Source organism: Oncorhynchus keta, chromosome 29, assembly GCF_023373465.1.
Source record: "Oncorhynchus keta strain PuntledgeMale-10-30-2019 chromosome 29, Oket_V2, whole genome shotgun sequence".
Classification (NCBI taxonomy): Eukaryota; Metazoa; Chordata; class Actinopteri; order Salmoniformes; family Salmonidae; genus Oncorhynchus; species Oncorhynchus keta.
This window is the reverse complement of record NC_068449.1, coordinates 26,150,843-26,175,784: the sequence shown is the minus strand read 5'-3', so window position 1 is coordinate 26,175,784 and position 24,942 is coordinate 26,150,843. Positions and strand designations below refer to the sequence as shown.

Sequence of the window (24,942 nt, the reverse complement as noted above, 5' to 3'; positions counted from 1 at the left end):
AGCACAGTCAATTTAGTGTATGCAAACTTCTGAACCACTGGAATTGTGATACAGTGGATTATAGGTTAAATAACCTGTAGTAAACAATTGTTGGAAAATTAGATGTAGATGTCCTATTCGACTTGCCAAAACTATAGTTTGTTAACAAGAAATTTGTGGAGTGGTTGAAAAACTAGTTTTAATGACTCCAACCTAAGTGTATGTAAATATATGTAGATGTAGATATTCAACTGTAGATATTCCATAAAAAAATCTGTCGTTTCCAGCAACAAAAGTAATTTACAACATTAACAATGTCTACACTGTATTTCTGATCAATTTGATGTTATTTTAATGGACAAAAATGTGCTTTTCTTTCAAAAACAAGACATTTCTAAGTGACCCCAAACATTTGAATGGTAGTATACATAATTATTTGTTTTTGATACTTCAAGGGGTCTTAAAATTCAAAATCAAATAGCTAAATTATCCTTTGTATGACCTTAAAACAATTACATATAGCTTAGTAGATTGCCAAGCAACAGAAGAGGGAGGAGCTCCGGAGGCTTAGAGAGGAGGAGGGGCCACAGGGGTCAGTTAGACTGGACACACCCCAGGACCACAGACTGGACAGACAGGTACACACCATAAATACACATTGCAGAGCACCAATAGTCACATCAAATAAAATCACATACAATCCCGCTTCTAATGACCAGTCATTATGTTAATCCCAAGTGAGTACATCTTCCTCTCTCCCTCAGTCCAATTTGATATAGCATTTTGTTGGCATTATGAAATATGCAAATATTGCATAAGAGTCCCTGTAGCCAATAGACTAGTATGGTTTGTATCTGATCCACATTAGGAAAAACATGGAGAAATTGATTTTAGAATAAATTACAACCAATTACCTATCCCTACTCTCTCCATCTCTCTCTCTCTTACTCTCTCCTTCACAGACACCAAATGACCACACTCCCCTTCAGCCACACTGGGATGGTAGTCATGGCAACATCGATGCTAATCTCCAGTGGACACGGAAAGAGAGAGGCAGAAAGTGAGGAGGCTGGTTTGTGCTTCATCCCTCCTTCATCCCTCTAATTTTTAAATACTTAGATTTGCTCCTCCTCTACCCCTTACACTCTCTCCCAACTCCCACTCATATCTACCTCCTCTCTCTCCCTCATTCTCTCCATCTCTCCATCTCTTCTCCCCTCCCCTTACTCTGGCAGATCTCACGCACACACACACATATGTTATGGGTGATTAGGCTGGCTGAGCTGTTGGCCAGAAGCCTTCTGAGGGAGAGAAGAGAGGGGGGTTGGAGAGAGTGTGTGTGTGTATAGATGTTGTATCTAGATTTACCACTAGGAGGCAGAGTGTGTTGAGTTTAGCAGCGCAGAGGGCTCAAGCAGCGGGGAGGAGCAGACAGCTCATAGGCTGCTGTGGTGTGTGTGTGTGTGTGTGTGTGTGTGTGTGTGTGTGTGAGTTGATCAGTGGAATGATGCACACGGACAGACAGTCAGAGAAGCAGGCAGTGGAAGGCTGAATTGTTACCACAGCTCCACATGGATGAGGATTAATTAATTAGATTATCACACAATTACTTCTCAACACACACACACACCCACACAGGTATGTTAGCTGGAAGATGCTGCATTAACTCATTACAAGCCACTGTCTCCCTAGATGACCGTGGTGAGTCAGCCATGCAGGAGATGCAGAGGGCGAGAGAGAGAGGGGGATGAAGAGAGGCTAGAGGCGAAGAGGAACAGGAACGGATTCCACAGCTGCCGCTGGTCGCGAGGAGCACCTGGTATGAGAGGGGATAGAGTGTTTCCTAGAGAGGAGGAAGGGGAGGAGGGATGGAGAGGAGGCTGTCGTGCAGTGACAGGCTCTGATGGCTCCTCGCTCCCTGGGAGAGTCAGAGACAGAAACACAGCGGCTGAGGAGGGACAGGAGGTATTTGGAAAGTGAAGTGGGATCAGAGGAGGAGGGTGTGTTTTGGTTCGGGACGAAAGGAACAGGAGTAACATGGCCGCTCAGTCTGATGGAGGGGGATGGGGAGGAACGGGGGAGGGTGTGGGGGAGGGGGTGTTTGATGGAGACACAGAGGGAGACTGTCAGCCTCTGGAATCTGCAGCCATTCACATCTGTCTCTGTTGCCACTCTGCTGTCTGCTATTGGGGCTGTCGCTCCAACTGCCTGGGAAACCTGCTGGGGGAGGACACTACTGGGTAAGTGTGTGTGTGTAGTATGATAATTGTCTCTGCTATTCTCATTTTTACCCTTTTACCATTATTATTATGATCATTCCTATTATAGAGGGATTGGAGGGACCGGAGTTGGCAGTGGTAACGATTTAAGGGAGACTCGCTGCCCCCCAGAGGAGGGCCTGTGGCTGGACTGCCTCTGGCTGATCCTGGCTCTTCTCGTCTTCTTTTGGGATGTGGGAACAGACCTACTTCTCGCTGCGGACTACTACACCAGACAGGACTATCTGTGGTTTGGTCTGACGCTTTTTCTTGTACTGGTGCCGTCGATGGTAGTTCAGATCCTTAGCTTCCGCTGGTTCATCCAGGACTACAGCGGAGAGTGTCTGACAACCTGGCTGGGGACAGTGGACTGCAGCAAGGGAGGAGAGAGAGAAAAGCTGACCAGGCGAGGTCCAGCCGAACAAAGATGGATTTATCCCGGGACAGACCGGGTCAGAGTGGCCTCAGTGTGGCTGTGGCAGATCACCATACACATTCTACAGCTGGGACAGGTCTGGAGGTAAGGACAGAGCTGGTCACCCTGTTCTCTCCTCCTCTACTGTCCATACAATAGATGACATGTTCACCTCGCCTCACACACACTTTATGTGAGTTTGCCTGCATGCATCTGTGTTTGCAATTTACCTCCCTTAGATAATATTTTTTATTATTATTTTTTACCTTTATTTAACCAGGTAAGCTAGTTGAGCACAAGTTCTCATTTACAACTGCGACCGTGCCAAGACAAAGCAAAGCAGTGCGACAGAAACAACAACACAGAGTTCCATGGAATAAACGAGCGTACAGTCTATAACACAATAGAAAAAAAGAAAGTCTATAATCAGTGTGTGCAAATGGCATGAGGAGGTAAGGCAATAAATAGGCCATAGTAGCAAAGTAAATTACAATTTAGCAGATTAACACTAGAGTGATAGATGAGCAGATGATGATGAGCAGATGATGGTGTGTAAGTAGTGAAACTGGTGTGCAAAAGAGCAGCAAAGTAAATAAAAACAATATGGGGATGAGGTAGGTAGATTGGGTGGGCTATTTATATGTTTAAAGTTAGTGAGGGAAATGTAAGTCTCCAGCTTCAGCGATTTATGCAATTCGTTCCAGTCACTGGCAGCAGAGAACTGGAAGGAAAGGCGACCAAAGGAGGTGTTGGCTTTGGGGATGACCCGTGAGATGTACCTGCTGGAGCGCGTGCTACGGGTGGGTGTTGTTATCGTGACCTGTGAGCTGAGATAAGGCAGACCTTACCTACCATAGACTTATAGATGACCTGGAGTCAGTGGGTCTGGCGAGGAATATGTAGCAAGGGCCAGCCGACTAGAGCATACAGGTCGCAGTGGTGGGTGGTAAAAGGCGCTTTGGTAACAAAACGGATGGCACTGTGATGGCATTCAATTTGCTGACTAGAGTATTGGAAGCTATTTTGTAGATGACGTCGACGAAAGTCGAGGATCGGTAGGATAGTCAGTTTTACTAGGGTAAGTTTGGCGGCGTGAGTGAAGGAGGCTTTGTTGCGAAATAGATAGCTGATTCTAGATTTGATTTTGGATTGGAGATGTTTGATATGAGTCTGGAAGGAGAGTTTACAGTCTAGCCAGACACCTAAGTATTTGTATTTGTCCACGTATTCTAGGTCAGAACCGTCCCGAGTAGTGATGCTAGTCAGGCGGTCAGGTGCGGGCAGCGAACGGTTGAAAAGCATGCATTTGGTTTTGCTAGCGTTTAAGAGCAGCTGAAGGCCACAGAAGGAGTGAAGTATGGCATTGAATCTCGTTTGGAGGTTAGTTAACACAGTGTCCAAAGAAGGGCCAGATGTATACAGAATGGTGTCGTCTTCGTGACACTCTTGTTTGGGTCTAGCTTTCCAATTTTTAGGGATCTCGGACGAAATGAAAGAGAGGTTGAACAGGCTGGTAATAGGGGTTGCAACAATGGTGGCAGAAAGAGAGGGTCCAGATTGTCTAGCCCAGCTGATTTGTACGGGTCCAGGTTTTGCAGCTCTTTCAGAACATCTGCGATCTGGATTTGGGGGAAGGAGAAGCTGGGGAGGCTCGGGCAAGTAGCTGTGAGGGGTGCAGAGCTGTTGGCCGGGGTTGGGGTAGCCAGAAGGAAAGCATGGCCAGCCGTAGAGAAATGCTTATTGAAATTCTAGATTATCATGGATTTATCGGTGGTAACCGTGTCGCCTAGCCTCAGTGCAGTGGGCTGCTGGGAGGAGGTGCTCTTGTACTCCATGGACTTTACAGTGTCTCAAAAATTTGGGGAGTTAGAGCTACAGGATGCAAACTTCTGTTTGAAAATGCTAGCCTTTGCTTTCCTGACTGACTGTGTGAATTGGTTCCTGACTTCCCTGAACAGTTGCATATCGCGGGGACTATTCAATGCTATTGCAGTCCGCCACAGGATGTTTTTGTGCCGGTCGAGGGCAGTCAGGTCTGGAGTGAACCAAAGTCTATATCTGTTCTTAATTCTACATTTTTTGAAAGGGGCATGTTTTCTTAAGATGGTGAGACGTGAATAGCTTTGCTTTTGTGTGAGTGAAAGTCTAAGATCGAAATAGGGGGTGTTTATGTTTGTCCTATTTCAGTGCATGTCAAAGTGGGTAACCTGTAAGTGTGAGGTACGAAATGGAAATTAGTTTTTGCATATCCCAAGTCCCCCTGAGACACCCTTGGAGAGTGAGGTCACAGCCAGGGATCAGCCATTATTGATGGCGACCTTGGAGCAATTGGGGGTTAAGTGCTTTGTTCAAGGACAACGGCAGATTTTTCACCTATTCGTCTCAGGGATTTTAACCAGCGACCTTTTTAGTAACTGGCCCAACACTCTTTACCAGTAGGCTACCTGCCACCCACGCACGACGCGCGCACACACACACACACACACACACACACACACACACACACACACACACACACACACACACACACACACACACACAGAGCTCTAAAAACAGGCAACACTGAATTACAGTCAGTAGCATTAGCAAGGTTACTCGAACAATCCAAATGGCCATATAAGCGACAAAGGGCACATGTGCGGAAGCTGCATTGACCTGAATAAAGCTTATTTCCCCACTGTTTGGTAAAACAGTTTTAAACTATTTGGGCTCAATCGATTTTCATCTTCTCTTGCGTTTGCGCTACACCCTGACTAAACACCAATAGTCAAAGCCCCCCCAACCACACACACACACTCTCTCACTCCCGCTCTCTTTCAGATTAATCTTTAATGGCCTAGGTGCCTGAGGGAGATGTTGAGTGGGTTTAAGAGCGGGTGTGCATGTGTGTGTATGTGTGTGATGGGGGTTGGGAGGCAGCTCAGTGATTTGTAAATGAGAGTTGTCTGAGGAGCGTTTGGACCGTCCACGTTTGTCTAGTAATACACTGAGCATTCAAATACATGGTGGGGTGGGGTCTCTGACTGACTGGATGACACCTGTATGACTGTTTGACACACACAACGGGTTGTGTGGTTTCTTGCATGTTTTTTATAAAGGCTCACAGTGAAAATAACAACCCTGCTCCTCCCCAGTGGTGTGTGTCTGCATGTGTGCCCATGTGTAACACTTCCCCTAATGGTGTGGGCTGTCCCAAAGAGTGGTGTATGTGTGTGGAATGGTTCAGTCTGATTGAGATAGATCACTGTGAGGTGGAGCGACGGAGTAGAAGGAAGAGAAAGAAGAGCTTGAACACACATAACAGTAGTGAAGGGGGAGGGGACTGAGGGAGAGAGTGAAAGGATGGATAACAACAAACTTTTTATGCAAATTAAACACAAATCAATAAGTTCTAATATAATAATAATATATGCCATTTAGCGGACGCTTTTATCCAAAGCGACTTACAGTCATGTGTGCATACATTCTACGTATGGGTGGTCCCGGGAATTGAACCCACTACCCTGGCGTTACAAGCGCCATGCTCTACCAACTGAGCTACAGAAGGACCACAGTTCTCTCTCTCTGTTCTTCCTCTGTTGTGATGTGGCATTTTTCAGGTTTCTCTGGTGAAATGTGTTTCTAAGTGGCCAGTGAATTATTGATGTCATATGAAATTTGCTCATATGATGCAGCCCAGATGGTTGTATGAGCATGACTACGCACATGCATACACACACCCACAGCCTGGGGTACTCCGTAATTGACATTATTCATTCAAACAAGTTCTGTCTCTCTCTCTCTCTCTGGGCCATGATGGCGGTATTACAGAGACCATGATGATTGACGTCTCACCTCCAACTTCTGACCCCCAGGTATATCCGTACGTTGTACCTGGGTATCCAGTCGCACCGTATGAAGGAGCTTAAGGAGGCCCAGAGGAGGTTCTACTGGGCCATGATGTTTGAGTATGCAGACGTCAACATGCTGCGGCTACTGGAGACCTTCCTGGAGTCAGCTCCTCAACTAGTACTACAGCTCTGTATTATGATACAGCAGAACCGGGCTGAGACTCTACAGTGTACGTATACACATACAGTTCACACACAGTACACATTACACACACACTCACTCTTCAACTAGCATTACCAAGATGAGAATCAATCCCTCTCTCTCTAGGTATATCTAGTCTAGGCTCTCTTCTGTCTCTATCCTGGGTGTTGGCTTCGTACCACAAGCTCCTGCGTGACTCCAGGGACGACCAGCGCAGTCTGAGTTACCGCGGTGCCCTTCTCCACCTTCTCTGGCGCCTCTTCACCATCTCCTCCCGCGTTCTCTCTCTCGCCCTCTTCGCCTCCCTCTTCCACCTGTACTTTGGCATCTTTGTGGTGCTCCACTGGTGTGGCATGGCACTGTGGGTGGTGCATGGAGGAACAGACTTCTGTATGTCTCGCTGGGAGGAGGTGCTATTTAACATGGTGGTGGGGATCGTCTACATCTTCTGTTGGTTCAACGTCAAGGAGGGACACACCAGGGGACGCATGGTTGCTTACTACTCTGTGGTACTGGCTGAGAATACACTTCTCACCGGACTGTGGTATGTAGACAGACAGACACACCTATGTGTTTTATCATCTAATAGGTGTACCTATCTTAATCAGTGCAGAGACAAATGTGTGTGCGTGCATATCATAATAGTTGCATGTGTGTGTGTTACAGGTATGTGTATCGTGACCATGCAGACACAGACAACTACGCGGTGCCAGCGTTGTGTGGTGTCTACCTGTCCTTTGCGGGTGGAGTACTGGTGATGCTTCTATACTACGGCCTTCTCCACCCCTCTCACACACACCCCACCCCGGCCTCAACCTGCTGTGACGAGCTGCTGTGGGGTAACCCCCTGCCCCCCTCCGCCACACCAACCCCAGCCCATCTGGCCACCCTTTCCCACAGTGATGACGTCATCGCAGACAGCTGTCTGCCGGTGTTCCAGGTGCGTTCAGAGCCCCCCACCTCACGCCATTTCGAGGGTCCTCTGATAAAGATTGACATGCCCAGGAAACGTTACCCGGCCTGGGACGCTCACTACGTGGACAGACGGCTGCGAAGAACCATCAACCTACTGCAGTACCTGACACCTGCAGCCGCAGGCATTCGATACAGGGACAGATCTCTGCTCTATGAACTACTGCAGTACGAGTCTTCTCTCTGACACACATATACATATACATACAGTTGAAGTCGGAAGTTTACATATACTTAGGTTGGAGTCATTAAAACTCGTTTTTCAACAACTCCACAAATTTCTTGTTAAACTATAGTTTTGGCGGTCGGTTAGGACATTACTTTCTGCATGACACAAGTAATTTTTCAAACAATTGTTTACAGACAGATTATTTAACTTATAATTCACTGTATCACAATTCCAGTGGGTCAGAAGTTTACATACACTAAGTTGACTGTGCCTTTAAACACCTTAGAAAATTCCAGAAAATGATGTTATGGCTTCATAAGATTCTGAGAGGCTAATTGACATAATTTGAGTCAATTGGAGGTGTATCTGTGGATTTATTTCAAGGCCTACCTTCAAAATCAGTACCTCTTTGCTTGACATCATGGGAAAATCAAAAGAAATCAGCCAATACCTCAGAAAAACAATTGTAGACCTCCACAAGTCTGGTTCATCCTTGGGAGCAATTTCCAAACGCCTGAAGGTGCCACGTTCATCTGTACAAACAATAGTACTCAAGTATAAACACCATGGGACCACGCAGCCGTCATACCGCTCAGGAAGGAGACACGTTCTGTCTCCTAGAGATGAACGTACTTCGGTGTAAAAAGTGCAACTCAATCCCAGAACAACAGCAAAGGACCTTCTGAAGATGCTGGAGGAAACAGGTACAAAAGTATCTATATCCACAGTAAAACGAGTCCTATATTAACATAACCTGAAAGGCCACTCAGCAAGGAAGAAGCCACGGCTCCAAAACCGCCATAAAAAAGCCAGACTACGATTTGCAACTGCACATGGGGACAAAGATCATACTTTTTGGAGAAATTTCCTCTGGTCTGATGAAACAAAAATATAACTGTTTGGCCATAATGACCATCGTTATGTTTGGAGGAAAAAGGGGGAGGCTTGCAAGCCGAAGAACACCATCCCAACCGTGAAGCACAGGGGTGGCAGCATCATGTTTTGGGGGTGCTTTGATGAAGGAGGGACTGGTGCACTTCACAAAATAGAGGAGGAAATTATGTGGATATATTGAAGCAACATCTCAAGACAACAGTCAGGAAGTTAAAGCTTGGTCGAAAATGGGTCTTCCAAATGGACAATGACCCCAAGCATACTTCCAAAGTTGTGGCAAAATGGCTTAAGGACAACAAAGTCAAGGTATTGGAGTGACTCAGTTACACCAGCTCTGTCAGGAGGAAGGTGCCAAAATTCACTCAACATATTGTGGGAAGCTTGTGGAAGGCTACCCGAAAATTTTGACCCAAGTTAAACAATTTAAAGGCAATGTTACCACATACTAATTGAGTGTATGTAAACTTCTGACCCATTGGGAATGTGATGAAAGAAATAAGAGCTGAAATAAATAATTCTCTCTACTATTATTCTGACATTTCACATTCTTAAAATAAAGTGGTGATCCTAACTGAACTAAAACAGGTCATTTTTACTAGGATTAAATGTTAGGAATTGTGAAAACTGAGTTTAAATGTATTTGGCTAAGGTGTTTGTAAACTTCCGACTTCAACTCTATATACATGTGCGCACATGTAGCCGATTTGAAATGGCTAGCTAGTCAGTGGTGCGTGCTTGTAGCATTCGGTGACATCACCGGCTCTGAGACCTAAACTGAACAGAAATATAAATGCAACTTGCAACAATTTTCAAGATCTTACTGAGTTACAGTTCATATAAGGGAATCAGTCAACTGAAATAAATTCATTAGGCCCTAATCTATAGATTTTACATGACTGGGAATAAAGATCTGCATCTGTTGTTCACAGATACCTTTTTTTAAAAGCTAGAGGCATGGATCAGAAAACCAGTCCGTATTTGGTGTGCCTACCATTTGCCTCATGCAGCGCGACACATCTCCTTCACATAAAGTTGAACGGGCTGTTGATTGTGGCCTGTGGAATGTTGTCCCACTCCTCTTCAATGGCTGTGCGATGTTGCTGGATATTGGTGGGAAATGGAACACGTAGACGTCGATGCAGAGCATCCCAAACATGCTTAATGGGTGACATTATCAGCTTCCAGGAATTGTGTACAGTTCCTTGTGACATTGGGCTGTGCATTATCTTACTGAAACATGAGGTGATGGATTAATGGCACGACAATGGGCCTCAGGATTTCTTTAAGATATCTCTGAGCATTCAAATTACCATCGATAAAATGCAATTGTGTTCATTGTCCATAGCTTATGCCTGCCCATACCATAACCACACCGCCACCATGGGGCACTCTGTTCATTGAAATCAGCAAACCGCTCACCCTCATGGCGCCATACTGTCTGCCATCTGCCCGGTACAGTTGAAATCAGGATTCACGCTTGAAGAGCACACTTCTCCAGCATGACAGCGGTCATCGAAGGTGAGCATTTGCCCACTGAAGTCTGTTACAATGCCGGTGAGGACAACGGTGAGGACAACGAGCATGCAGATGAGCTTGCCTGAGAGGGTTTCTGACATTCTGTGCAGAAATTCTTCGGTTGTGCAAACCCACAGTTTCATCAGCTGTCCGGGTGGCTGGTCTCAGACAATCCCGTAGGTGAAGAAGCCGGATGTGGAGGTCCTAGGCTGGCGTGGTTACACATGGTCTGTGTTGTGTGACAAAACTGCACATTTTAGAGTGGCCTTTTATTGTTCCCAGCACAAGGTGCACCTGTGTAATTATCATGCTATTTAATCAGCTTCTTGATATGCCACACCTGCCAGGTGGATGGATTATCTAACACAACGTGCCATTAGCTAACACAACATGCGATTGGAACACAGGAGTGATGGTTGCTGATAATGGGCCTCTGTACACCTATGTAGATATTCCATAAAAAATCTGCCATTTCCAGCAACAAAAGTAATTTACAACATTTAGAATGTATTTCGGATCAATTTGATGTTATTTTAATGGACAAAACAATTGCTTTTCTTTCAAAAACAAGGACATTTCTAAGTGACCCCAAAACTTTTGAACGGTAGTGTATATATAAATAGCTGCTTGAAAGCGGTCTTCTAGCTGTGAGTTTATATTCCTAAAATGTAGTTGCCTCCCCTTTTGCCCTCCGAACCGCCTCAATTTGTCAGGACTTGGACTCTACAAGGTGTCGAAATGTTCCACAGGGATGCCGGCCCATGTTGACTCCAATGCTTCCCACAGTTGTGTCAAGTTGGCTGGATGTCCTTTGGGTGGTGGATCATCCTTGATACACACACGAAACTGTTGGTTGTGAAAAACACAGCAGTGTTGCAGTTCTTGACACACTCAAACCGGTGCGCCTGGCACCTACTACCATACCCCGTTTAAAGGCACTTAAATATTTTGTCTTGCCCATTCACCCTCTGAATGGCACACATACACAATCCATGTCTCAATTGACTCAAGGTTTAAAAGTCCTTCTTTGACCTTTCTCCTCCTCTTCATCTACACTGATTTAAATGGATTTAACCAGTGACATCAATAAGGGATCATAGCTTTCACCCGGTCAGTATATGTCATGGAAAGATTTTCTGTACTCAGTGTATATTTCAATGTACAGAGATGTGTGTGTGTACTATGTGTGTTGTGACTGAGCTGTGAGTTCAGCAGTCTGTTATGTTTGCTTTTGTCTGCTCAGAAGGGTACAACATTACAGAACTTTAAGATAGAAATGTATTGTGTAGAACAGATATGATTGTCTGTCATGTAGTTACGGGATATGTCGTGCTCTTTCTGATAACCTCATATCTGAGGTTGTCATGGTAACAAAGACCTTTACCTAAATTCACCTGACAATCCCTCCACCAATCAACACTAAGCCTTCCACTGATCAACTTCATATGGTGCAAATACAGAATATACATTATGTTAATATGTATGTGAAATTCATTTGTTAACTTACTTTTGGTGCAAATATGTATGAATATGTATTAACTTATTGGTGGACAAATATATATGAATTTCATATGGTGCAAATATATATTAACTTAATTTATTAAAGCAATAATACACTTGAGGGTATGCTTTTTGAGTCACAAGTGAACTCAGCATTCTACATTTGACTTCTAACCTCTCTCTGTTTCTGTTCTGGGTCTAAGGTAACAGAAGGGTCTCGTTTTGTGCCCAAATTCTGAGACTCAATCAGTTCAGAGATGAGGCTGTATTGATGCAGGTTCACATCAAAATCTAGTTTATACAGTACCAGTCAAAACTTTGGACACATCTACTCATTCCAGGGTTGTTCTTTATTTTTACTATTTTCTACATTATAGAATGATAGTGAAGACATCAACATTATTAAATAATACATATGGAATCATGTAGCAACCCAAAACTGTTAAACAAATAAAAAATATATTTTATATTTGACATTCTTCAAAGTAGCCACCCTTTGTCTTGATGACAGATTTGCATACTCTTGATATTCGCTCAACCAGCTTCATGAGTTAGTCACCTGGAATGCATTTCAATTAACAAGTGTGCCTTGTTAAAATGTATTTTGTGAACTTTCTTTCCAACCACAGTCCATCAGTCAATCCGGAACATTTCAAGAATTTCTTCAAGTGCAGTCGCAAAAACCATCAAGCGCTATGATGAAACTAGCTCTCATGAGGACCGCCACAGGAAAGGAAGACGCAGAATTACCTCTGTTGCAGAGGATAATGCCACGGATCCATCCCCTACTGCTGCTCATTCTGTTACCAGTTCCGGAGGTCGAGGTCACCGGCCTTCTAGGCTGCACTGAACTGTGTCATTACGCACACCTGGTTCAAATTCCTCACTGATTGTATTTGTATAAATTGCCCTTTGTTTGCACATTGGGCTGTTGATTATTGTTCCCATGTCCATTGTTTGTGTGAGTACCTATGCGTTGTCTCAGCTGGTGCTGCATGTTTTGTGTATTGTGTATTTCAGGTCTCATCCCGTATCGTCCCACGAGGTTTACCCTCACTCTTTTGTTTGGGTACATCCCAGTGTTTTCTATACGTGTTTGTTTTGGGTTTATTAAAAACCCAGATGTATTCCTTCCCTGCATGTCTCCAAATCCTTTATAACAGCGTGACAGAATAATCGACCCAACATATGGAGACAGCAGGGAAGGCCGAGCTTGCGACCATTGAAGGGACAGTACAGCACCACGAGGACTGTCTCTCCAGACTTGGGGTCGCCATGGACAGTGTGCTGGCAACCATCCTGCTCTTGGCGCCGATCCGCAGAATACCCCTGTCCCTCCCGGAGCGCTTTGACGGTGCACCAGCAAGATGCAAGGGGTTCCTTCTACAATACAACCTGTACCTCGCTCTCTACGCCGGACTGGAGTGCCGGGGTCTGGGAGACTGGTTGAGTCCTACGAGCGCTTCACCCTTCTCTTCCGCTCGATGTTTGATCATCCAGTGGAGGGCCGAGTGGGAGGTGAGCGTCTACTCCGACTACGCCAGGGAGCTAGGACCGCCTCGGAGTTCGTCCTGGAGTTCCGGACCATCGGGGCTTCCAACGGATGGAATGAGTTGGCTCTGGTACCGTTTTCTGCAGCGGACTGGGGGAGGAGGTACAGCTGGAGTTAGACTGCCGTGATGACAACCTGTCACTCGACCAGCTCATCAGCATGGTGATCCGGTTGGACAACCTCCTGTAGTCCCGAAGTAAACCTGCGAGGAATCCGGAGCCCATGGCTACACCTGCTCCGTGGTGGGCTCGGCACGTGGTGGACTCAGCTCGGCAGAGCATAGGAGAAGGAGGAATCTGGGCTTCTGCTTCTATTGTGAGGAAAGGGGTCATTTCTCCCCGACCTGCTCTTTATTCACTAGGAGGCAAGGAGCTGACAAGCCAAGGACTTCTCCTGCGCTAACCCAGGTAGGAGGCAAGGTCTCCTCTCCTTGTCTGTCAAATCAACCAGTGTGTTTTCCTGTTAAATTCCCTGAGTACTCTCGCCCTTCACTCCGTTAGCTCTGATTGATTCCGGAACTGCCGGGATTTTTTAAGATAGCGCACTAGCCACAGCATTACGCATCCCTTTGGTTCCCCTACAGTCACCCATTCCGGTTCGATCCCTGGATAATCGTCCAATAAGGACAGGGCTCATACATCACATTACTGTTCCTGTTTCTTTGCTGAACCAGGACACTCATTCAGAACAGATCACCTTCTTGATTATAGACGGGTTGAGTTTGCATCCAGTTATTTCCTGGTCCGATAGGAGACTGCTGGGTTGGTCGCAGGAGTGTCAGGGGAGGTGTCTTGTGGTGTCTGTCAACACCGCTACGGTGGAAAGTCCGGACTGTGTTCCTCAAGTGGATTTACCGGAGGAGTACCAGGATCTGCACCACGTTTTTTTCTAAGACCCAGGCTACACGCCTGTCTCCCCATCGCCCCTGGGATGGTGCCATTGACCTGCTGTCTGATGCAGCCCTCCCAAGAGGACATCCCCTCTCCTATGCGAAGGCCAAGGCCATGGAGACCTACTGTATATATATGACAAAAATATAAACGCAACATGCAACAATTTCAAAGATTTTACTGAATTACAGTTCATATAAGGAAATCAGTCAATTGAAATAAATGAAGTAGGCCCTAATTTATGGATTTCACATGACTGTGCAGGGGCGCAGCCATGGGTTGGCCTGGGAGGGCATAGTCCCACCCACTCGGGAACAAGGCCCACCCACCGGGGAGCCAGGCCCAGCCAATCAGAATTAGTTTTTCCCCACAAAAGAGTTTTAGTACAGACAGAAATACTCTTCCATTTAATCAGCTTTCCGTGTGGCTGGTCTCAGACGATCCCACTGGTGAAGAAACTAGATGTGAAAGGTCCTGGGCTGGCGTGGTTACTCGTGGTCTGCGGTTGTGAGGCCGCTTGAAAGTACTGCCAAATTCTCTAAAACGGCGTTGGAGGCAGCTTATGATAGAGAAATTAACATGCAGGAACATGCAGGAACTGAATTGAATTCTCTGGCAACAGCTCTGGTGGACATTCCTGCAGTCAACTTGCCAATTGCACGCTCCCGCAAAACTTGAGACATCTGTAACGTTGTGTTGTGTGACACAAATGCATATTTTAGTGGCCTTTTATTGTCCCCAGCACTCATGAAACATGGGACCAACATTTTACATGTTGCATTTATATTTTTGTTCAGTATTTATATAACATTTTTTAAAAGTCAGTCAGTGAGTCATTTCTAACTGGTGGTCAGGACATTCGTCTGTCAGGCTGCCCTGGAGTCAGCTCTTATAAGCACAGAGCAGGTTAAAGGTACACTCTGCTATATGACATCATCATACAGGTCAACTTCCTGCTTACAGAAATCAACCGTAAAATGTATTTCTGCAAAGACTGCCACTATCACTCTGTCTAATGGGGACATGTCTCAAGGGAAGGTACACATTGAGAAGCAACCAGAGTGACAGATTTGGAAATCACACCTCTGTGTCTGATGACGTCATATTGATGAGTCTACCTTTTACCAAACTTAACATTGTTGTATTGTAAAAGGGGTGACATAAAATGTATGACATGAAAAGTCATAATTTCATTTGAACTCACAGGACCCACTAGAAACTTTTTATATTTTAATCTAAAAGTATTTGTTTTGCTTGTAAATATCTTTAAGGTACTCTCGTTGCCCCTATCGCTTTTGGTTCTAACTACATACTGCTGATTTATGTTTTTCTGTCATTTAGAATATCCAAACTGAATGAGAATGATGAACACAGTGTTTAATAGGACTGTGATGTTGTTGTCCTGGGTCTGCTGTATGTGGGTTTGTTCAGGAGGGTTCAAAGTTTAGCTGGCTAACTTATTGATCTTGCTTGGTGGCATACCCCTCTGATGCTAATGTTGGGAGATTGTCACACTAAACTTGATGTTGTGGGATGGGTTATTGCTGTTACATTACCTCCTGAAAAGACTATTAACCTGTGACAATTCTGACATACTATGATATACTAGTAGTTCCTATCTATAGTGATATCGGTAATAAGACATAAGAAAAACCATGTTTTAAAACATAGTTCAATCTGAACAATACACAAATGTTACATGAGTCCATATCTACGAACATTTTGTATCTTTCATTTTAATACATTATGTTGTGAGTGAATTGAAGATTTTCCAAAATGTGTGTGGTTCTTTTATTTTGTTGGTTTCCTGGGGCCTCATTTATCTAAAGGTGCGTGTGCACAAAAAAAGACTCAACTTTGCGTGCGCCAGTTTATCCGCAAATGTTGGCACTTATCCATTTTGAACTTGATAGGAAAATGTGCATATCTCCACGCAAATCTTAGAAATGGCATATGCACAACTTCTAGTGGTTGATCAACTGTATTGAAAGCAAATATTGTTATTTTTGGGGAAATGTAGGAGTTTGAGACACAGGAAGTATAATAATGGTAGGCTAATAAAATCATTCAAACGTAGGCCTAATGAAAACCAGACGCCTTTGCCGTTGGTAAGAACATCTCATAGGGCATGTTGCCTAATATATTTATTTTACTTTTATTATATAGACCTAAATCATAATCATATTGCAGAGCATTTTTCTATTTTCCTGACATAACTGGTTTATTACCTCTACACAACAGATATTAGGCCACCAGTTATCCATTGCTCATTCAATAGCAAACAAAACCATGCCCGAAAGGAAAAAGACCAGTAGCCTATGACAGTAACAGCAGATGGAAACCCAATTAACTTGTATTTTTTTATTAGGTGCATGGGAACTATTTGTATGTGCTCTACTTCATCACGCGTATCCTTTAATCAGCAATAAGTCCGTTTGATGAAAACACATCTCTGGTGGGAAAATGTACATATTGTTTTATGCAGATTTTACAACATTTGCATAGAAATCTGCCACCTATCGGATGGAAACCTAGCTACACACACACCCTGTCAATTATATTAATCAATTGTAATGATTAAGCATACCGTTGAAGTCGGAGGTTTACATACACCTTAGCCAAATACATTTAAACTCCGTTTTTCACAATTCCTGACATTTAATCAGAGTGAAAATTCCCTGTCTTAGAGGTCAGTTAGGATCACCACTTGATTTTAACAAATGTGAAATGCCAGAATAATAGTAGCGAGAATGATTTATTTCAGCTTTTATTTCTTTCATCACATTCCCAGTGGGTCAGAAGTTTACATACACTCAATTAGTATTTGGTAGCATTGCCTTTAAATTGTTTATCTTCGTCATGATTTTCCTTCCTCGTGTTGCCATCTATTTTGTGAAGTGCACCAGTCCCTCCTGCAGCAAAGCACCCCCACAACATGATGCTGTCACCCCCGTGCTTCACGGTTGGGGTGGTGTTCTTTGGCTTGCAAGCACCCCCTTTTTCCTCCAAACGTAACGATGGTCATTATGGCCAAACAGTTCTATTTTTGTTTCATCAGAGCAGAGGACATTTCTCCCCATGTGCAGTTGCAAACCATAGTCTGGCTTTTTTATGGAGTTTTCTGAGGTCATGGCTTATTTCTTTTGATTTTCCCATGATGTCAAGCAAAGAGGCACTGAGTTTGAAGGTAGGCCTTGAAACACATCCACAGGTACACCTCCAATTGACTCAAATTATGTCAATTAGCCTCTCAGAAGCTTCTAAAGCCTTGACTTCATTTTCTGGAATTTTCCAAGCTGCACAGTCAATTTAGTGTATGTAAACTTCTGACCCACTGGAATTGTGATACAGTGAATTATAAGTGAAATAATCTGCCTGTTAACAATTGTTGGAAAAATTACTTGTCATGCACAAAGTAGATGGCAAGTCCTAACCGACTTGCCAAAACTATAGTTTGTTAACAAGAAATTTGTGGAGTGGTTGAAAAACGTGTTTTAATGACTCCAACTTATGTGTATGTAAACTTCAGCTGTAGGTAGGGGGAAGCGATAGTGGGTGGGGGTGGAGTCTAAGCATTTTGAAGAATAATGATACAATGTGTACACTTTATACTTTTATTTGTCCTTCAATGACAATATGAGCAGAAACACACAGAGGACCAATTCAGTAAACACCTGGAGGTGGGACATCAACTGGTTCGCATAGTAATAACACAGTAACAGCACAGTAATCATAGTACTGCAAACATAGTAACTATGGTATAGTACCCACAGTAACAGCAGATCTTCAACTTCTCTACACAACTACAATCATGTAATAATGGAAGATCTGAGCTATCTGGAAACAAACCACACAAAATAAACATGTGCATAAAAAGATTAAAGAATAATAAAAAGACATTGGACACCCTTTCTCAGCCGACACACACACACACTGTAGCTTGAGAATCAAACAAACACAAAACAATGACTTATTTTTAGATAAAGGACCTGGGGCTTCATTTATAACCGCTGCGTAAATGTATAACAAAATATCTGCGTGCGCTATTTCTGAAAACGAATACCTAAGTCTAAAAATAGAGATTTCTAAACTTGGCGCACACCATACATACACATATGTCCAGTTATAAATCCGAACCATCCTAAAACTGTGCGTGTGTGAACGAGCATTATAACGGCACCAGTCACCATTTATGGTGACAATAACACCTTTTATTTACTGTATATAATTTGGAACTATTGGAATTAGGCCACGACAGTTTCTAAAAAATAAATAAATAAAACGGGTAATGGTTAATTTGATCACATTTCTGTAGAGGTGTGGGCAGAACGTTTTAATATTTTGCGGTGACTTTTTCTAAATAAACATGCTTGCTGCCTAAAGGGAGTGCTAGACACTGTGTGTTCTGCAAGATTGATTATTTATTTGAAACAATTTCAAAGTAAATGCTACAGCAAAAACGAATTGTTCAATATTTTGTTTTTCAATAGACTGTTTATTTCCTGCCTTGGTAGGTATAGGCTCTGAGATTAATTATTCTATGATGCTGCGCTCCTATAGAACAGCAATACTGTAGCCTACTGTCAAAAATGTTACATACGCTACTGGTCTATTTAATAATATATGCCATTTAGCAGACGCTTTTATCCAAAGCGACTTACAGTCATGTGTGCATACATTCTACGTATGGGTGGTCCCGGGAATCGAACCCACTACCCTGGCATTACAAGCGCCATGCTCTACCAACTGAGCTACAGAAGGACCATGCAGTGTTGGCAGAATGTTTTAATAATTTGCAGTAACTTATGTTGTATTTGGCAAAGGACTGACAGTGTATGGAAAAAAAAAAAAAAGGCAAATTGTTGTGGACCTGTCAGCATAACGTTTGAATTCAACATGTTTTGCATAGACTTTTCCCTCAACCAAAATATGCTGGACTGTCCGCAAATTCTGAAACGTCTAGGCTACAAAAAAAATTATAATACAGTAATCTAGGCTACTGCAATCATTAATAAAATAATAAGGAAATAGATTCATAGGTCTAATTATTTTACATTCCAAAAATAAAACAGTGCGAAAAGCCTAAATCTGACAGCATATGGCTCCTGGCAGCCTACTTTCCGTACATGCCTGCTTGCAATAGAAAACTTTAACCACTAGATATTGAGCATATGCATGGTCTAAAGTTTGTGGGGAGTTAAGCACATTCTCAAGTCAAGTTCAGTTTATATAAATGCCAACTTTTTCATGAAAACTGGAACATGCATGTTTTGGGGTATTCTTTGTACTTACGCAACATTTATAAATGCCGCCCCTGAACATGAATCTAACAGCATAACAGGTCTCCTTAACACTACAGGAGGCCATATAGTGCCAGTGCTATAGCTTAGCTCAGAAAACACACATTACTAAATAAAATCAAATTAAGTGACTAACAGAAACATAGCATCAGTCCGGTTTTTGACTCTACTCCCTGGCTCAGTAGTATACAGAATATCTCATAAAACCCTTAATAAAACCTATAACAACTTTACAGCATGACTGCTGTTCAATATACTACTGCAATATAGCGGTACTCTTATGAACTATACTCTTCAATATTCAGATTTACCTCCCTTTACTAGAATCTCTCTTAAACAATGATGAATACTTCTTTATGATTGTCTGCAAATCCTTTTTTTTTTTTTACATATATAACATATCATTCATTATAGGTGGCTTCTTTGTATATAGACATATTCAAGTAACCCCAGTTTGTTTCTACCAACTGACTGTTCTCTTTGGTGTCTTATTTCTTTATTTTTAACTATTTGTGGTTTAATATTTGTTTATTTATAGTTAATGCATTTATTTGAAAATGTCATGAGTATGGTACCACAGAGAAAGAGGAGTGTGTGAATCTGAAATCTGACAACTGCTCTGTTTAGTCTCATAACAGAGTATGGCTGTGTCTGAAATTAGACACTCTTCCCTATTTAGTGCAAAACGTTTGACCAGAGTACCGATTGGTTGTTGGGAGCGAGGTGGTGATGACCTCTGGTTGGATGTGATATGACGTTCTGATCTGTGATTGGTCAGTCTAGTCGAGCTGGGAGTTGATTACTCTAGTCCAGCAAAGGGTCATCATCATCATCGTCCTGTATAGAGAGGCGTTGGAAGGGACGAGAGGATGACTGACGCCGTGGCCTCCACAACTTGAAGAGTCCTGACAGAGAGAGAGAGATCAACTCAAAGTTTATTTGTCACATATAAGAGGATACAGAGGTGTAAACGGTATAGTGAAATGCTTACTTGCAAGCTCAACAGTGCAATACAAATTTCAATAATAAAAAGTCAAATATTAAAGTCAATGACAAAATATAAGTAGTATATAGAAAAAGAGAGCGAGAAAGGAAATTTAAAGGAGCACCCTTCTCTCTCTCTTTTGACTATTACAAAAACGACATAGTTCACTTACAACATGATGATATTGCAACGTATATATTACAAGCAATACCGCAGACTAACCAGTGAGTGTGGTGAGAACCAGAAGTACCCCCACCACCAGTCCCACCACCAGGGGTATGTCGACACAGTCCTCCCCAGCCAGGAAGCAGCGTGCCTGGGACAGAGATCCGTTGTTTGGTGCTGGTGGAACCCCAAGCAGCTGACACATTATTGGGTAGACATCAACACTCTGTAACAGCGGGAGACGGTAACCAGGAAGGAAGCCTGGGCCCACTGCCACCAGGAAGGGGTGCATGCTGGGTAGAGTGTTGTCATAGCCGTGGTCTCCCACTAGAGTGCACACAGAGACAGATGGTTAATTATATAAATATATATAAATATATATATATGTGTGTTTGGGTCATGTGTGAAAGCCTTACGATGTGGTAGCCCTCCCCTCTGTACGATAGTCCATCCCTCATCAGCGACTAATATGATTGGTTGAATCCTGTCATTGTTCCTGTAGTGCAGCCTATCAGGAATGTCTTTCTTCAGGTACGCAGTCATGTGGGTATGGCAACCACTCAGTAGGGAAAACACAGCCTTGGGGTCTGACACACACACATACACATTAACCAACCTCTCCTTTAACCAGTCACAAACTTTTCACTCATAGCAAATGTGTGCGTTTGTGTGTATACACCTCTGTTGGGTATGATAGCAGCGATAGGGGTTAGGTCTACTACTGAGTAGTTGTCAGGGTGCAGACAGTCATCCAGCCTGATGATGCGATCAGTGGAACACTGGGCCATTCCATGGTCACTGGTGATGATGACATTGACATGCCCCCACAACCCTGCACGCATCAGCTCTGACATCAGCAGACCCACATTGTCATCTACCTGTTAACACACGTCACACAGTTCAAAATCAGTAGAACTGAGCACAATATAATGCAATGTAATATTGTGTGACACACGTACAGTACCTCTTTAAGAGCCTGTCCTATGTGGGTGGTGTTGTCTGGTCCATACATGTGACCTGTCCTGTCTGGCTCCTCCCAATACAGAGCTGCAAACGATACTGGCCCCTCCCCTTTACCCTGGCCCTGGAGAGAGGAATGGAGAACAAATGAAGATGTCTTACTCAGGCCGTTTACCATTGAATTTTTTTTTGTCACACTTCCCGTCTGCTTAAGGGGTTGCTCTCCCATAGACACCAATGCAATAGCAGTTGGGACTGGTCTGCTTAGTTCATTGACTGTATATGAACCATAAAAGATTAGGGAGTGGGATGTCTCACTTCCATCTCTGAAAGCACTACTCAGTGAAAACAATAACTGGGATTATGGGTCAGAAGTTACATACCCCAGTCAGCCAGTCAGTGACATTGGCCAGGCGTTGACTAAAGGTCACGGAGGGGTTGTAGGGCATGAAGTGAGTCGCTGTTCTGTTCCTGATCGGCAAGTCTGACCCCGGCCACATGGCCACACCCGTCTTGTACCCACAATCCAGTGCAGTGACCCAGAGGGGTTCAGCTTCATTCCACCAGAAAGGGTCGGTGTCATTGAAGATAGTGAAGTGCTTATGAGTCACGTGGTCATACATATTGCTCGCTATGACGCCATGAGACTCTGCATACAGACCTGTCACCTGGAGGGCATAGAGGTAAGAGGTTAGCATTTAGGGGTCATACAAACTGCTATCGAATTCCCATACTACTTATTTAGTAGGCTTTTTGGGTATTCAACTTCTGAAATGTTTGTAGTACACCATCCCCGCAATAACTCACAAGGGGTTATAGGTCAGGGGTGAAAGGTTATATATTACCAGGCTGTAGTGGTTAGGGAAGGTCTTGGTGATGAAGACATTAGTAAGTTGTTCCACCAGGACTCCCTGCGAATACAGCAGCTTTAGGTTGGGTAGAGTGAACCGTTGAAGGTAGTCAGCTCTGAAACCATCAAACGACACGAGCAGCACCGGAATGGGGGCCGCAACACCCGCGTCACATCTTTTTCCACTTCTTGTCTGCCCCACTGAAGCAGCCAATGAAGCGAACGTAAAGAGGAAGTACAGCAGGACTAACATCCTGAGAGAGAAATAGACCAGATTAGTGTTGTGGAGTAGACACTTTAAAGCATAGGAGGTTGGTGGCACCTTAATTGGGGAGAACATGGTTTCCAGGTGTTTGATGCCATTCCATTTGTGCCGTTCTGCACCATTATTATGACCCTCCTTTGCTTTAGAGTCAATAAAGCCTTTATATGTCAGTGTTCAAGGTGATGTACAAAAGAAGACTAAAGCAGAAGGAGGCCGATGATTGCGGTGGGGGTGGGGGTGGGGGTGGGTGCATCTGCTTCAACCAAAAAAGTCTACACAAACTTACCGAAAGACCAAATTAGGTTTGTGGCGTAGACACCAATAAAACCTTGTTATACATGTATTCCAAGCTTAAACTTTCTATAAAAAGCTCCCTCTCTCCCTGAGGGAGACGCTTCCCATTCCAAATGTAATTTTCTAGTTTGTGTTTCCATTAGATGAAGTTAACCATCTTTCTGAGGAGAACAGAGAGGGCTCTGATCTTTTACACTTCTGTGAAATTTGACTAATATACTGAATTAACGCTGATGTGATCTGGCACAGGCTCACCCGACTGGCATAGGCTCACCCGACACACACACAGGGCTCACAAGACACACACACCTGCGTCGATTGTCAAACAAGTCCCAGTGAACCTCACCACCTATAAGCAAAGTGTGCAGACTAGTGTTTAACATGGACATCATATGACAGACAACCTTGGGACCAAGATAATGGACCTAGCTAGCTAGATAATCAGGAAGTCCTGTGCTGTCCCGGTATGACATGACACACTATAGTTTGCAAGCTATGTTTTTTGACACCACCCCGTCCACATCACATATCCCTGACAAGACAGTTGATTAGCTCTCTTGCTGTGTAACGTTAGTTATCTAAGCGTTGACGACTTGTACTCCAAGCTAAAAGTAAACTAGCTAACTAGCTACCTCTGCCAGGTAGCCGACATTGAATATTTACTAACGTCGTTACCCAGCCGGCTCAACGATTGCGCAAGATCGTCATACGAACCTTGTTTGTCAACAATTCTACGTACCTGACAGCTTTCTCATTAGATTGTCGTTCTATGGAGGTGCTCAGTCTACGTTCCTCCAAAAGCAAAGTTTTTGGTTTTATATATACCCGCTTTCACTTCCTTAGCTTGCTGTTGTCATTTCAATTTCACAATGGGCGCATTCGATTATGCTGAGCCGCGGGGCAACGGAAATATGCCCGCCATGTCATTGGGTGAAAGCGGGGAGGGGGGCACGCCCCTCTCAAAATCGAACAGTGATCTGCGCGGCTCCGTCATTTTGTCAACAAGGTAGCATCGTGCAGAAACATACATCTCTTTTCCATAAAATACATGTTTGACATTTCTAACTACCTTTCATTGCGAAGGCAGATAAATCGTTTTTATCAAAAGCAAATCCCTTTTGCATGGGAAAACACAGAAGCCTACTAATTACTACTACGTGCTTAATTACCTCACTTCCGTTTTGAGCCGACTTGTCCATGGGCTTTGAACCGGGAACCTGCCCGGGAGGCAGCCCAGTTCCAAATCGAATGCATCAACTTTCAGCCGATGCAAAACACGCCTACACGGGCGATTAATCATACCCCACAATGACAATAATCGTAAAATGTACTCAAAATAGAGGCGTTCCGTTGACAAGCACCTCAGTCAACCAACTGTCATTTAGAAAAGGTTGACAGCAGTTTCACACCCACAACAGATGCTTCCTGATTGGTCCAGTGTACAGAGGGCTGATCAACAAGTCTCTTCTCCTCTCTTCCTCTTCCCCGGAGAATGTCATTTGCATAATCCTAAAATTCTCTCTCCCTCGCCTCCTTCTTTTGAGATGGAGGCAAAGAAAGAGGGCGCGAGGAGAATTACAATTGAGTTTTCCCCACTGTTTCTCCTCTCACTTATTCTCTCTTCATCTCCTCTCTTCCTTTCCTCCCCTTGCAAAAATGTACCATGGTGATACTATGGTACTTTCATTCATACCATGCTGCTACTATGGTACTTTCACTTATACCATGGTATAGAGCTGAATCATGGAAATGTACCATGGTCTTAGCTTTGATGTATGAAGAATGATAAATAGTACCAGAAATGATAATCTTTATTAATTGTGCGTTACCATAGTATAATGGCAGTATAATGCAATAAATAAATAACCCACCCCCAAGGTCAAAAGAGGTAGGTTGGTATAATATTGATTAATTTATATACCAGTATGGGCAAGTTTCAGATAAAGT

General features: G+C 43.7%; 2 protein-coding genes across 3 annotated transcripts; one reads left to right on the top strand and one right to left on the bottom strand.

Moving 5' to 3' along the window:
- Positions 1-1,882: 1,882 nt before the first annotated feature.
- Positions 1,883-12,302, top strand: LOC118362180 (XK-related protein 6-like). Its single transcript, XM_035742363.2, has 6 exons — positions 1,883-1,979; positions 2,090-2,219; positions 2,308-2,757; positions 6,507-6,712; positions 6,811-7,228; positions 7,351-12,302. Exons 1-6 carry the CDS (start codon positions 1,883-1,885, stop codon positions 7,841-7,843), a joined length of 1,794 nt encoding a protein of 597 aa, XP_035598256.1. The 3' UTR covers positions 7,844-12,302.
- A 5,474-nt stretch (positions 12,303-17,776) lies between these two features.
- Positions 17,777-24,314, bottom strand: enpp4 (ectonucleotide pyrophosphatase/phosphodiesterase 4). 2 transcript variants are annotated; one of them, XM_035743102.2, is made up of 8 exons: positions 24,165-24,314; positions 22,432-22,690; positions 21,970-22,254; positions 21,591-21,710; positions 21,306-21,504; positions 21,043-21,213; positions 20,684-20,953; positions 17,777-20,381 (listed from the first exon to the last, which is right to left on the bottom strand). In XM_035743102.2, exons 1-8 carry the CDS (start codon positions 24,293-24,295, stop codon positions 20,281-20,283), a joined length of 1,536 nt encoding a protein of 511 aa, XP_035598995.1. In that variant the 5' UTR covers positions 24,296-24,314; the 3' UTR covers positions 17,777-20,280. The 2 variants fall into 2 exon arrangements, with proteins under 2 accessions (XP_035598995.1, XP_035598996.1); XM_035743103.2 differs by lacking the exon at positions 24,165-24,314 and adding an exon at positions 23,735-23,903.
- Positions 24,315-24,942: the final 628 nt, after the last annotated feature.